This window comes from Gossypium hirsutum, chromosome D03 (genome assembly GCF_007990345.1).
Source record: "Gossypium hirsutum isolate 1008001.06 chromosome D03, Gossypium_hirsutum_v2.1, whole genome shotgun sequence".
Taxonomy (NCBI): Eukaryota; Viridiplantae; Streptophyta; class Magnoliopsida; order Malvales; family Malvaceae; genus Gossypium; species Gossypium hirsutum.
Genome location: NC_053439.1, coordinates 50,728,332 through 50,741,793, shown reverse-complemented (window position 1 = coordinate 50,741,793; position 13,462 = coordinate 50,728,332). Strand labels below are relative to the sequence as shown.

Here is a 13,462-nt window from a genome sequence, read left to right as displayed (position 1 = left end):
CATTACATTTTTTTTTCTCGTCGGATTTGTGGTCACGAAACCACTGTTCCGACTAGGCCTAAAATCGGGCTATTACATGTTCCTTGACATTTATATGAAATATGTGTCTAACATGGTTGATGAGGATATGTGCTAGGGCCTTTAGCCATCTTGCTTAAGTATGCTTTATATGCTTACCTTAATTGTGATTAAATGGTAAGTTAAATTTCATGTTATACGAATTTACTAAGCATTAAATGCTTACTTTGTTTTATTTCCTCTGTTTTATAGTAATTTGGAAGCTCAGGTTGGAAGCTGGTCAGAGCAACATCACTCTATCCCTCGGCTCATTTCGATATAATTATTAAATTACGTTTGGTTATAATGGCATGTATAGGTTGAATTAGGCCATTAATGGCATGTATGTGATTTTGGTTGTAACTAGCCATTGGAATGGCTTATGATAGATATGATTTGAAGAGTATATAAGAGTTTATACATGGTTAATATGTGTTTGAAATGGATGAGTGATAGAAATCATATGGATAAATTGATGAATAGATGAAATGGCATATTTAGTACAAAGATGTTTTTATATGTATTAGATTAAATTGATAAAATTGAAGACTTGGTCATATGTATTAATATGTCATATATGATACTTGGTATTGGCTTGATTTGGATGTATTATATTGGCTTGAAAATATGTTTAAGTGTTTATATAGGTGGATGTCAAAATTTGGGTGAGAAATATGACTTGGAAATGACATTATTTCGTCCACACAGGCAGAGACACGGGCATGTGTCTCAGCCGTGTGTGACACGCGGCCTAGCACATGGGCGTGTGTTTTGGCCGTGTGTCCCTTGTATCTTAAAAATTTCAAAATAGAATGCTTAAATTTGATCACATGGCCTGGCACACGGGCGTGTGGTTTGGTCATGTGACCCCTGCACTTATTTAATGAAAATTATTATGTTCACACGGCCTAGCACATGGGCGTGTGACTTGGCCATGTGATCTAAGTCAGAAAGTTACACGGGCACGGACACGGACTAGGACACGGCCGTGTGCCCTATTTCGAATGCCCACACGGCTTGTGACACGGGCGTGTGTTCCCTACACCTTAAAAAAATTTGAGATTTTGCGAAAAATTCTCTGAGTATTCGGTTTAGTCCTGACTTGTTTCTAATGCATATTTAAGGGCTCGAGCGCTAATTTAAGGGACAATATGATTGAATATGAACCATTTCTGGTATGAATGCTAAATGTTATGAATTAGTTGTATTTGATTTGTAAGTTTTGATAATGCTCTGTAACCTTGTTTCGGCGACGGATATGGGTTAAGAGTGTTACAGGAAAGGTGATAGTTCTCATTCTATATGTCGATGATATTCTACTAATAGCAAATGATGTAAGGGCATTATCATTGATAAAATTATGTTTAACTCGACAATTTAACATGAAAGACTTGGACGAGGCTAATTATGTTTTAGGAATTCAAATCTATACGAATCGAAAGAACAAAATGATATGTGCACAACCTTTTGCATCAGGTTTTCATATTTCTTTAGACGATTGTCCTAAGACGGGGAAGAAAGAGAGCATATGAGAAATGTTCTATATCCATCAGTAATAGCAAACCTTATGTATGTCATGTCATGCACATGCCTAGATATATGTTTTGCAGTAGGATTAGTGAGTCGATATCAGACGAATCCTGGACCTAGACATTGGCAAACAGTTAAACATATACTCAAGTATTTACGAACAACAAGGGATTATATGCTTGTATATCTTAGAGGGGACCTAACACCACTTAGATATATGAGTTCTGACTTCCAAATGTGTAGGCATTCAAGGAAATCGACATCAGACTGTGTTTTTGTCCTAGTTGGCGAAGCCATAATGTGGAGAAGTGTCAAGTAGACTTGTACTATGACTCTACTAAGAGGGCCAAATATCATTACTTTAGAAGCTACAAAAGAAGCAACCTGGTTTCAAAAGTTCTTAATAAATCTTAAGGTCATTCCTAATATGGCAAAAATTATCACACTAAATTGCGATAAAAGTGTGACAATAACTAATACTAAGGAAATAAGAAATCATAAAAAGATGGAACAAAATTTTCACAAATATCATGTTATTGAAGAGGTGATAATTGTTGGAATAGTAGATATAGTTAAAATTGCATCTAAGGACAACATTGTGGATCCATTTATCAAGACTCTGGTGGCTAGGGGTTTTTAGAAACATGTAGAAGGTATGTGTATGTGAAGTATGACTAGACTAATACACTTTACTAAGACAAGTGAGAGATTGTTAGGATATTTTGCCTTTAATGTAGTGATTTCGTCATTCTACTTATAATTTTGAACTGATTGAATCAATAAAATTCCATAATTAGTTTATTATATCTTTGTATAATTTTCCTCAATGGTTCTTTTACATAAAAAACAAAATGAATAAAAAAATATTAGGTCATTGATTACCTAATGGTTTAATTAATATTAAGTGTCTCATATGAAGGAATTATGATGTGAGAATACAACTTATATTAGTAGTTAATTTAAGTTTTCCTTAGTCCATAGAATCAAAATGAGCAATTGATTCATGGGGACTATTATGTTGTTTATAAGTCTAATTGGAGAGACACCTTGTCATAGACATCGGAGCATGTGACTCCTAGAAATAGAGACATATGTGCGATTGTTTGGATTGACAATGCATCGGACTGGAGCTAAGTAAAATTTATCATGATCCATTTATGTGTTTAGTCACTTGTGATTTTTATGGTGTGACTTACTTCAGTCTTGAGTAAGTGACTTATGTATGACATGACTTCACTTATATCCTGGGGCTTATCCAAGGGGGTAGGTAAGGGTCATAGCCTCCTTAAAATTGGAAAACTACAATTATAGCTCATTATAGATGATCAAATCATAAATTAATATAGGAAAAATTATAATTTAGCCCCCAAAAAAGAAAAAAGAAACTATTTAGTTCTTTCAAAAATAATTGGGTTGAACAAATAATTTAATTAGATTAATTATTTTTATTTAATTAATATTTTAGGAATAGTAAATTGATCATTGGATTGGATAACTATATGAGTTTATTTTAATTTATTTTTGAAACTTGATTGCTCGTATACTTGTACCTAATACATAAAAGGCTCAGAGAGCTCAACAACTGAACAAGTGGGCTGCTTACCCTTCTTGGAGTTCTAGTAGAACTCCAGTTTTTCTATTAACATAGTATTTTTCTCTTCTTCCTATTATAGTAAAATTCTTGTGATATTTTCCCTATATATAGGGAGTAGAGGCCACCAAAATACATAAGGAAAATATATGAGGATACTCGGCCGGATTTTATTGAAATTTTTATTTAGGTTATTTCCTTGAAATCAAATAAATTCTATTTTTCCTAAGTATTTGTAGTTCAAATTTGTAAAATTATAAACGTATAATCCTTGGCAATTATAATTCATATTTGTGAAATTGAATTTTCCAATTTTGAATTTCCCTATAGAAAGTATCGGAAAGTCTCGGCTTTTATCATGTGTTCGATTGTTAAACAGAGCCAACTCTTTAAGTATTTGAGGGTTTCAAAATAATAGAGATCATTTTGCTGAAAGTCAGAAAGATTTAAAAGTTAGACCTAGGATTCAACAATCTCTTTAGCTCGATAACATAAGTACTAAATTTGGTAAAATTTATTATTATAGATATCACAAACAAGGTTCTGTTTTATAAAAAAAATTTAAAATTTCGCTGTACAACTAAAACTATTTTTTATATCCTATTTTCCAACATCGTTAACTTTCAATTCTGGTCTTTTAATTTTTAGATTATGCTCAATTTTGATATTTAATATTTATAATTTAAAAGTTGGCATAATTTGATACCTCAGCATTTATAATGTACTTAGATGGTATACTTTATTCTAATTAAAATTCTAAAGTGAATTTTAAGAATTGTTAACCTTGTTAAAATTCTTTATTAAATTTTGGTCCATAATTGAAAAAACTTTCATTCAAAACAATTTCGTTCTAACTTTTGTTAAATTCTCTTTTAAATTTTAGTTTGCACTTGTTCAAAATAATTTTGTTCTATCTTCTGTTGGAATAAGGAACGGGATATTAAACTTTGTAACAAGGTAAAACAAGAAGCAACATAAGGAGAGAAATGAACATAATATATTTGTTAACGCAGTTCGAATTCACCAATCCTACATTTTTTGAGTCTCGTTCAGAGAATGATATTTATTTAAATTCGCCTGGTATAATTATTGGCTAAAACCCATATTACCCTTACACCGACGAATATTTGTTGCCTCAATATTGAACTAAAATTGTTACAAATCACTTTCTCAAAAATACCTTACAATACAATTAATAAAACTCTTTAAAAAAATATATATAAAAAAAGAGTTTCACAAAATAACTCAATAAAATAGCAAAATATAACAGCTAAAGGCGCTCACAAAAGTGACCCCAATATTGCTATTAAGCTGTCCATAGGCCATGAATAGCAAGGTCTCTAGCCATAAAATAAGACTTTATCTCTTAATTTAAAGGCTAAAATTATGTGCACAAATTCTCTAATAGAGAATCTCATTATCTCATCATTATCAGATTTTACAGTTGTCTCAAATCACTTAAGAGATATGGATAATGATAGCCTCTTTAAGTATTTCAAACTTTTCTACTTCTTCTCCAACGTAGTTGAATGGATGAGGATAATTAATTCATATTCTAGCATGAAATTCTCTTCATAATTCTGTATTATTGATAATGTCAACTTGAATGAACTTTGATTGAAACAAGCATCCAATCTAAAATATATCTAAACAACTCATGAGTCAACAAGAGGTAGCTGCATGTTCCAAGACTTGTTTGAGCAAAACACGGAGCATTCAAATGTTCCAACAATAACAAAGTTATTTTTTGATCATGTGGTCATTAATGATTTTTTTTTAAATTCTAGTCTGTTAAATGTTAGATCAATAAATTTAGTAGATAAATTTTAATGATGTTAACGATTAACTTTAAAAATATAAATTTAAAAAATAAAAGAAATAAAATCTTAAAAAAAAAGTATGAAAAATAATTGAATGACTAAAAAAACTTAAAAACACATTTGTGGTGCAAGTGTTTTTACCTAATGATGTTGATATGATGTTGAATTGGAGAATTTAGACATAATGTTGTTAGCATGGGTTCAAAATCTTAGAGATAGATTTTATGGGTAGGGTCGGGTCCATATAAAGTATTTAGATTAAATTTTTAAGTTTAAGTTTGGTTCAGTCCTGCTCGAAAAATAGGTTTACTTTTTTACCTAAGCTCGACCTAATTTAAGAAAGGTAAATCCGAGCTCGATTCTACTCACCCATATTTGATTTTTTTAGATTAATTTTTTATTTAAAATTTTTAAATATATATAATTCATTAAATGCAATAAAAACTACTAAAATAATTTTTTCTAATACATTAAAAAAACATCTAAAAAGTATTTATATTAAAAAACACTACCATAAATATAATAAATGTTTTATTATATTAAATATAACTTTTAAATTTTATATTTTGAGTTGGATTATTTAGTTTGGTAAGTTTTTTTTAAGTTTTGAGTAATAAGTTTAATTATTATTGGGTCACTGATTTAATATAAACATATATAATTAATATGATAAATTTTTATAATATAATATATTTAGGCTGAGTCGAGTTTAGGTAAAAAAATTTTACCCAAGACGTGACTCATATAAAAAACGAGCCTTAAATTTTATCCATATCTAAATCTCGGGCCTCGTATTTTTTTCAAATCCACCCAATTTTTAAGCGGGCCGATCTAAATGGGTGATGTAGCTTATGAGATCTAGAGTTAGATGAGACATAATAATCTCTCTTACGTTAATCAATATTCGATCCTCACTTTATGTATAATAACTTCAAAACTTGTTATCAACATCCAACTCTTGATTGAAGCTAAAGAACACGGGGAGTAATCATTAAGTTAATATTCACCGTCAAAGTAGTTTAGAAATTAAAGCTAGAGAGACAAAAGAGGAGGGAGACTTGGAAAAAAAAATGTGCCCGCTGAGGCTGATCCTCATATTCCTGTCGGCAACACTCGCCGGATTTTTCCTCCTTAGAAACATCAAATCCCAGCCCCAAACCAACGATGACGATCATACCCGCTCCAACAACAATAACTCCCACTCTGCTTTCTCCAAGGTTTCTACTTCTTCTTCTTCTTCTTCTTCTTCTTCTTCCCCCGCTTGTAATTAACAGTCAATGCTTCAATTTGTTGGACTAGGTTTGGGCAGCTATAGAATCAGGATTCTGGGCATCTCTTGACATGGCAAGTGGTCGTTACTTGTGGAGGCATCTGGTTTCCTCTAACTCCAAGCCTTCCTCTTGATTCTGCAAAAAAAACCATTCTTTGGTGTGTCCCTGCTGTTTCCCATTCGTCTACTACTGTTGTACATATCTCCTGGATCTTTTGGATGCATTGTGGGAATTGAACTTCTTCTCTACTTATACTGTTTGTTAAGAGATTTCTTTGTCTGCTTTGCTTTGGAACTTGTCCTTTTTCTTCTCATTATACCCTACTCTGTCAGTTGTAAGTTGTCAAATTTCTTCATTTCCTTGAATATTTGCTCCTCCTACACAGATTTCGTGTCAACCTCTAGGTATCTAATGTCTAAGGATGGGTTTGGATGGGCAATTGAGTGCGGTGCGTGCATTTAACTTACTTTTTATCTTAGTTTGGATGGGTAATTGAGTGCGGTGCGTGCATTTAACTTACTTTTTATCTTAGTTTGGATGGGTAATTGAGTGCGGTGCGTGCATTTAGCTTACTTTTTGTCTTACGCTACAATATCGCTACAGTATCTAATCTTACCGCCGCCGCCACCGCTGATTTTATATTAGACGCAAATAAACGCACCGCCCATCCAAACTATCCTAAATAAACTATGAACAAAGACCTTATTATGACTTTGTTCTTGGACTTAGTTTCTCAAAACACCATCCAATTGGTTCATAAATGAGTCAATCTTAATGCTTTTATCAAAGGGGTCGGAACTCAGAACTTCCTAGGTTTAACTGCTCTTTTCAAACTTATAACCTGTATCTTGGTTAACCGTAAATTACTGGGGTTGTAGGATTGACGAGTTTTATATATAATTGAAAGCTATTGGAAACATGTATTTCACTTTTCTATGCATCTTGTTGTTTGTGGAAATATAGTCAAAGCCCAAGAAATCTTGAATTGTTGCTCTGAATAAGCACCTTGTTGTTTCTGAACTATATATGTGCATATATCAGGTTTAGGTGGTTGCCGACTTGCAGTTTGTTACTGACACCATGTATGTAACTACGCATTGCGGTATCTTGTAACTTCCCCTTTACAATGTTCCTATATGGTTGGTGTTGATGTTACAAAGTACTCTTCCTCTTGATCAAGGATCTCGCTAAGGAGATTGCATTACTGTCTGTCTGTACCTTTTTTCTTTGAATGGTTGCCATTTTTTCTTTCATAATATTCATGACCGTTTCTATACATTTTATAAAACTGCCCCTCCCATCCCTTCCTTTCTTTTCTTTCTTCAACCTTTGGTTTCACTAAATTAGATTGGTTTAACTAATAATGATCCTCAATAATTTCAATGACTTGTATTTATTCACTTCTAGATACTAATAAGAGAAACTTTCTGTGAATTCTGTGCCGCAATGCATGAAAATGATGGATGCCAAGAATAAATAATATATTGTCTTTGTTATGAGCATACTAACTTGTGGAGCATATATGAAAGTAATGGCAGATGATGCAGTGAAATAAGGCATGATAAGAACTGCGGGTTTCAATTATCTTGTGCCATACTTATGGTTGTGGATATTGGATGCTACCTTTGAAAATTACATAAACAAAGTAGATAGTTGTAGCTGTGAAAATTCTACTTTGCTTCTGTGGATTCATGCTTATGCATGTTCAACTCATTGGTTGCTGTTGGAACGAGGATTGAAGTAGAGACGTTTGGAAGTGGCATTGTGAATTGTGATTCAACTTATATGTATTAGCTATGGGCATTGTGACAATGAGGATCTGACTTTGGGCAGGACTCTTGACACATCTAAGCATTGTCCCTTATGTGAGTTGCCTTCCGGTTCTGCCAAGAGCCCAAGCAGGTTCATAGAGTGACTCTACTAAGAACCTGAGTGCTTGAAGAGGTTGACTGAAGAGGCGACGAGTTCACAAAGCGGGAGCAACTCAACAGGCGAATCATGTGCGTTGTGTGTGGTTGGACTCGAACATGTGCCTTATAGCATATAGGGCACTTATGGGTGAGAATCCTAGGCACTCGTGCTCTAAGAATTCATCGTCTTTTCAAACCACCTCTTCAAGCACTTAGGCTTTCGATAGAGTTATTCTGTGAACTTGTTTGGACTCTTAATAGAGTCGAGAAACAAAATCCCCATGGAGAGCAATACCTGATGTATTTGAGGGGCTGACCCAGGGTTCAGTCCTTAACAAAAGGGGACTGTAGAGTGATCTAAAAGGAGGCAAGAACATTCGTAACTTTAAATCCTTACAAATCTTAGTTTATTCAGGAAATAAATTAGTTGTTAACATCTTCTCAGTGCTACTATTACTAGTATTGACAATGAAGGTGACATTTTAAAATTAAAAAAGTACTCACTTAAATCCACATATATATATGGTTGTGAATGTCCTAAAACAGCAAAGCAAAGCAAAAGGCTGAAAGGCAAAAGGCAAAAGACATGTGAGTGGTGATTGGATTAGCCACATTTATATGGGGATTGGGGACAACACTATCAATCACTTACCATATTTGCCTTTTTGAACTTGAAAACGTGAAGCCGAACACATCCTAATGATCAGATTTCATCAAGCCCTCTTACGATCTTTGAATTAAAAGCAATTACTTTTGTGGTCTGCTTGGCCACCTATTGGTACTACTTGAACCACACATCCTACCTAAATATCTCAAATCATGAATAAAGCAGTATTATGATCTACCTTCAACAACGTTAGCTCAGACATTCTCTTTATTACAAATGGAACTAAAACAGGCGCCGCCTGTGATTCAAAGGTGGTTGATCTGCTGGTTACACTTATGTTTCAGATAAGTTATCTTTTTTGGCTTGACTACGATTCTCAGTTTCAAACAAGAATATGAACGACACACTCAAAATCTCAAATGCTGGCAACATTAATGCCAATTCATTCATCTAATAACGCAATTTTTAAATATGCTAAGCAGAGATTAAGGGAGGTGGGACTTGTACAAGTAGGGTGATGGGGAATGGTTTGCCAGACGACAGTAATTTTTACTGAAACAAGATTAATACAATCATAGGAAGAACAAAACAAATGTTCGAATACATAGTATGGCAATGTACAAACATAAGGTATCTTAAGAAATGATCAGTTTGAATACTTGTCAAAGCTGCTGCTGGAAGTAGAGCTAGACTCATTCTGTTGCTGATGCAGCTGCTGCTGTTCCTCATATTGCAGCTGCTGCTGTTCCTCATATTGCAGCTCCTGCTGTTGTTGATCACCTTGCCAAACCCAAACAATATCTTGGAGAGCAGGTCTCATTTCCTCTTTTAGTATCTGCTGATATTCCAAAGTGTCTCCATTAGATTTCTTAATCTCCACCAGATGAAAAGTCTGAGTCACTTCAAAAATCTCCGCATCAATCGACAGGATCCCCTTTCTACCCTCCTTTAGCCTTTCCATTTTCAGCACACCTGCATCCTTCTTTTTCACCTTAAGTCTCAAATGTCTAGCAGCTTCTTCCAGCTTAGAGATGATGACTGAGGCAGGTTGTCTGGACGAAAACCTCGTTTCTCTCTTTTCAGAAACTCCGTCAAACAATCCTGACAGATCAAATCCACAGATTAGATCAAAAGCATTTAGACTTGGAAGTTGAACTGATTCTTGTTTAGTCTCAGCACTGTCATTGCTATTCCCACAAGGGGCGGAGGGACCCATGTTCGGAGAAGCTTGCTCATTTTCCTTTTCCAATTTTTTCTGTTCGACATTCAATCCTTTTTTAAACCAAGCACTTCCCCTGATCTTAGACATTGAAATCCTAGAAGTGGGGTTTGGATCCAACATCTTACACACTAGCCTGCGTGCTTCTAAAGGGAACCAGCTAGGAAATCTGAACTCCGCTTTGCCAATTTTCCTATACAACTCCATCAAGTTTGAATCATGAAATGGGAGATAACCTGCCAATAACACGTATAACACCACTCCACAAGACCAAACATCAGCTGCTACTCCATCGTAACCTTTTCTGTTGATCACTTCAGGAGCAACATATGCAGGAGTACCGCAAGTAGTATGAAGCAGGCCATCTTGGCGCTTTGATTCTGCTAGCGCACTTAACCCAAAGTCAGAGACCTTTAGATTCTCATTCTCATCCAACAGAATGTTCTCGGGCTTTATATCGCGGTGAAAAACACCCCTACTATGGCAAAAATCCACTGCATTGATCAGCTGAATAAAATACTTTCTTGCAACATCAACCTTTAGTCTTCCATTAGCAACTTTGTTAAAGAGCTCTCCACCTTTGCAGTATTCCATAATAAAGAAAATCTTGCTTTTGGTGGCCATTACCTCATAAAGCTGCACGATATTAGGATGCCTAGCAATTCTCATCACTGAAATCTCTCGCTTGATCTGATTAATCATACCAACCCTCATGACCTTGTCTTTGTCTATCACTTTAATGGCCACACTCATGTTGTTTTGTATACACCTTGCATAATATACTTTTGCAAAGGTACCTTGGCCAAGTAACCGACCAATTTCATACCTTTGTGTTAATACACTTGGTTTATTTTCCATTCCGAACTAAACTAATATATAGAAATATCAACTAACCCTGGCAAGCACAACTTATGTAATTTACACAGCAGGTAGCTCTGGTATTATAATGAGCTCAACCGTCTCCGCAAAGTTCACGCAATACCAGAAAAGGTGCTCTCGCAGCACTTATATGCCAATTCTGCTTCTGTGCATGGAGAGTTAGTGATGGTTCGCCAATAACTCCAAATCCAGAATCATCAAAGATGAAAAAGGATCGAAAAACCGTAAGCTCATCAACTTCAAAAATGGAATTTTGAACGATGAGGCACATCTTCCAGCATTCCCAGGCTTTTTACCCTCTCTTTGGAAACCAACTTGAGAACGCTGAAAGGATTTACCAGAGGAAATCCGAAGGACCCTCAATCAAAATTTTAACAAATACTGGTCAGAATTTGAAGTTGATTCGAAACCTGCAAAGAGAATAATTATACACCTTCAATATCTTAACTTCGAATACATAAACCAAAAAATAAAAACACGGATGGCCGCAGAGAAGTTCATCATTTCCAGCTATTGCCCACAAATTAATTCAGTTCAATTAGAATACAAGATTGCAAGATATTCAATATTCATTGTGCAAAAATTTTAAAAAAAGGGGCAACATTTAACCCAAAAGGTAAATTTTTTCATTCAAGATGAACGAAATAACAAGTCGATCAATATCCCACCATCAAAGCATAAATCAAATGGCAATAAGGAGACTCAAAGAAGGCAGATTCAATAACAAATCCCTCATAATAAAGAAATACCTTCTTTTTTCTGGGTTTTGGAGGACGAATACTGATCCCAATCCTTGAGATTATTATGTTGAAGCTGTTTTTTGACAGGAATAAGAATAATCAGAGCTTTGTTTAATTATAAGGGTTTTGTATTTTTTAAAAAGTTTAAATATGCCTATAGTCCCTGTGCTTTTGAAAATTAGGAATTTAATCTCTATACTTATATTTCTAGTAATTTAGTCTAATTATTTTTTTGGTTTTAAAATTCAAGCCTAATGGTTAATTACAACATTTTTTTAATTACATGGCTACTAAGTGAGTAGTTTTTTTTAGAGGTGAACAAAACTTGATTCGATTCGAAAAACTAAAAATAAAATTGAATTTCAAGTTAATCGAATCGAGTTATTCGAGTCAATTCGAATAAGTAATTCAAGTTTTGAGTTCAAATCGAGTTGAATTTTACAATTTGAATAACTCAAATAATTTGAATAACAGATTGGTGTAAATAACTTTTTGGACCTTGTCAAGTTTGAAAATAAGCAAATTGGTCACTCTCAACAAAAATTATAATATAATTCAAATTAATTTTAAAAAATTCAAAATATTTTTTAAAATTCAAAATATTTATAAAAATTTCAAAAAATATATATATAAAGAAAGTTAAAAAATTAATTTTTTTTCTAGAACAATAATTTTTGAGATTAAATAAGTTAATTAATGATTCAAATTTATCATGCAAAATTTATTATTATTATTTTACTTTGAATTTTTTTCAAATATTTATGGTTTCAAAGTTATGTGCTCTAATATGGAATTAGTTATTTTGTAACAAGGTTTTAATTTGACATGTTTAATTTTTTAATTTAACTCAAACAATTTCACTCGATTCAAAAAAAATTCTAAATTGAGTTAGGATGATAAAATAAAACTCATCAACTCAATTAACTTGAAAATTTTTCACTTGTTTCGATTCGATCGAACGCTCACCCCTAGTTATTTTAGTAACAGCAAAAGATTTAACAAACAAAATAGTCTTAACAGTTGGACTTGAATTTTAAAATCTGAAAAGGAGAGGAGTAAATTTCTAGAAATACAAGTACATGAACTAAATTTCTAATTTACGAAAAGTACAGAGACTATAGGCAAAATTTAACCTTTTTAGATTGGGAAAAATACTAGGGGGAGATCAGATATGGTGTGAGCAGGAACATATTAAAAAAATGGTGAGATCCCAGTGTGTCGAAATCAGATCCAGAAAAAATAAACTCTTTATTATTATTATTAATTTGGAATAAAAATTAAAAAGTGATCCAGAAATTTCTGATTATCCGAAAGGAAATGATAACCGGACAGGCTTTATCTCTAATACGAGGGACCACTGATATTTTGGAATTGCCTCACCATTCATTTTACTTTATTTACTAATTTTGATTTTTATAACTTCAAAGCATTCGAGGGAGGTATTTTTGTATTTTAATTACTATTTTAATCTTTTTTATTTTATTTTTAGGGTAAAAATAGAAAATAAAAAAATAAAAAAGAGTAGAGAAAAAAGATAAAAATATTTTTTTATCAATTTTTTTCTTTTTTTTATTTTCATTGAATTTATTTATAAGAATTTACTCAACTTGTGTTAGTATATGAACCAAATTTGTACATAACTTCCAATGCTTTCGCCTTTCTTTGATAATTCTTATTTATTTAATTTTTAAAAAATAATGATTTAGAGAGTTATAATTAGGTGAATTGAGTTTTAATCTGATTGGTATTGACATTGTTGTCAAATGCAATAGAATACGACTTTAGACGTGCTGAAACGTGTTTATCCTCCTATTTAAAGTTTAAGAGAAGTTATGAAT

General features: G+C 33.0%; 2 protein-coding genes across 4 annotated transcripts; one reads left to right on the top strand and one right to left on the bottom strand.

Moving 5' to 3' along the window:
* The first annotated feature begins 5,944 nt into the window (after positions 1-5,944).
* On the top strand, positions 5,945-8,615 carry LOC107927110 (uncharacterized). Of its 3 annotated transcripts, none has more exons than XM_041090447.1 (3): positions 5,945-6,215; positions 6,298-6,426; positions 7,808-8,615. In XM_041090447.1, exons 1-2 carry the CDS (start codon positions 6,069-6,071, stop codon positions 6,400-6,402), a joined length of 252 nt encoding a protein of 83 aa, XP_040946381.1. In that variant the 5' UTR covers positions 5,945-6,068; the 3' UTR covers positions 6,403-6,426; positions 7,808-8,615. The 3 variants fall into 3 exon arrangements, with proteins under 3 accessions (XP_040946381.1, XP_016713576.1, XP_040946380.1); XM_016858087.2 differs by having other exon boundaries at positions 7,799-8,615; XM_041090446.1 differs by lacking the exon at positions 7,808-8,615 and adding an exon at positions 7,311-7,703 and having other exon boundaries at positions 5,946-6,215.
* A 584-nt stretch (positions 8,616-9,199) lies between these two features.
* Positions 9,200-11,781, bottom strand: LOC107927109 (CBL-interacting serine/threonine-protein kinase 10). Its single transcript, XM_016858086.2, has 2 exons — positions 11,634-11,781; positions 9,200-11,294 (listed from the first exon to the last, which is right to left on the bottom strand). Exon 2 carries the CDS (start codon positions 10,861-10,863, stop codon positions 9,433-9,435), a length of 1,431 nt encoding a protein of 476 aa, XP_016713575.1. The 5' UTR covers positions 10,864-11,294; positions 11,634-11,781; the 3' UTR covers positions 9,200-9,432.
* Between the last annotated feature and the right edge of the window lie 1,681 nt (positions 11,782-13,462).

Bases quoted from the DNA above. Each gene is read 5' to 3' on its own strand.
- LOC107927110 (XM_041090447.1), top strand. From the start codon at position 6,069: ATGTGCCCGCTGAGGCTGATCCTCATATTCCTGTCGGCAACACTCGCC. The intron at 6,216-6,297 runs GTTTCTACTTCT...TTGTTGGACTAG, and splicing joins CCCACTCTGCTTTCTCCAAG to GTTTGGGCAGCTATAGAATC.
- LOC107927109 (XM_016858086.2), bottom strand. From the start codon at position 10,863: ATGGAAAATAAACCAAGTGTATTAACACAAAGGTATGAAATTGGTCGG.